This window comes from Nanorana parkeri, unplaced genomic scaffold (genome assembly GCF_000935625.1).
Source record: "Nanorana parkeri isolate BGI_ZX_2015 unplaced genomic scaffold, ASM93562v1 scaffold3471, whole genome shotgun sequence".
NCBI lineage: Eukaryota > Metazoa > Chordata > Amphibia > Anura > Dicroglossidae > Nanorana > Nanorana parkeri.
This window is the reverse complement of record NW_017309739.1, coordinates 2,073-2,555: the sequence shown is the minus strand read 5'-3', so window position 1 is coordinate 2,555 and position 483 is coordinate 2,073. Positions and strand designations below refer to the sequence as shown.

The window sequence follows — 483 nt, the reverse complement described above, 5'->3', positions numbered from 1 at the left end:
CCCCCGAGACCCCAAATCTCATTCTCACACCTCAATCTCAGAGTTCAAATAAAAAATCATTCAGAAAGTTGATCAATAAATAAAGGCGACAATCCGATCTCGCAGGTAACGGCCACTTCCGACGTCTTCCAGTTATGTGGCAGCGCAGGGGGCGGGATTAGTGTTCTGTATGGTGTCACCGGATCCGCCCCGTAACCAGAATCCGGATCTCCGGATGGAGCCGAGTAGTTCTGCAGGACAAGCGGACGGTTTGTGAGATGTCTCCCCCCAGGGTCAGGACTGGTCCGCCCCGGCTGCAGCTGCTTCCTCTTTGGGAGGCGGTTCCATGTAGATGGCGGTCACAGACGGCGGCTTCTTAGTCCTGAATCAGAGACACAAGGTGAGCAGAAGGCCAAACAGTCCAGGAAAAGGTGAGGGCCCGGGGGTGGACGACGGTGAGGGCCCGGGGGACGACGACGGTGAGGGCCCGGGGGTGGACGGGGG

General features: G+C 58.2%; 1 protein-coding gene across 1 annotated transcript in view; it reads right to left on the bottom strand.

Annotated features, from left to right (window-relative positions):
- Positions 1–266: 266 nt before the first annotated feature.
- The window catches only part of LOC108803179 (protein O-linked-mannose beta-1,2-N-acetylglucosaminyltransferase 1-like), a 2,089-nt gene continuing 1,872 nt past the window's right edge, over positions 267–483 (bottom strand). The window contains exon 4 of the mRNA XM_018575017.1: positions 267–361. Within this exon, the coding sequence (XP_018430519.1) occupies positions 274–361 (88 nt within the window). The 3' untranslated portion in view covers positions 267–273. The remainder of the gene's footprint in view (positions 362–483) is intronic.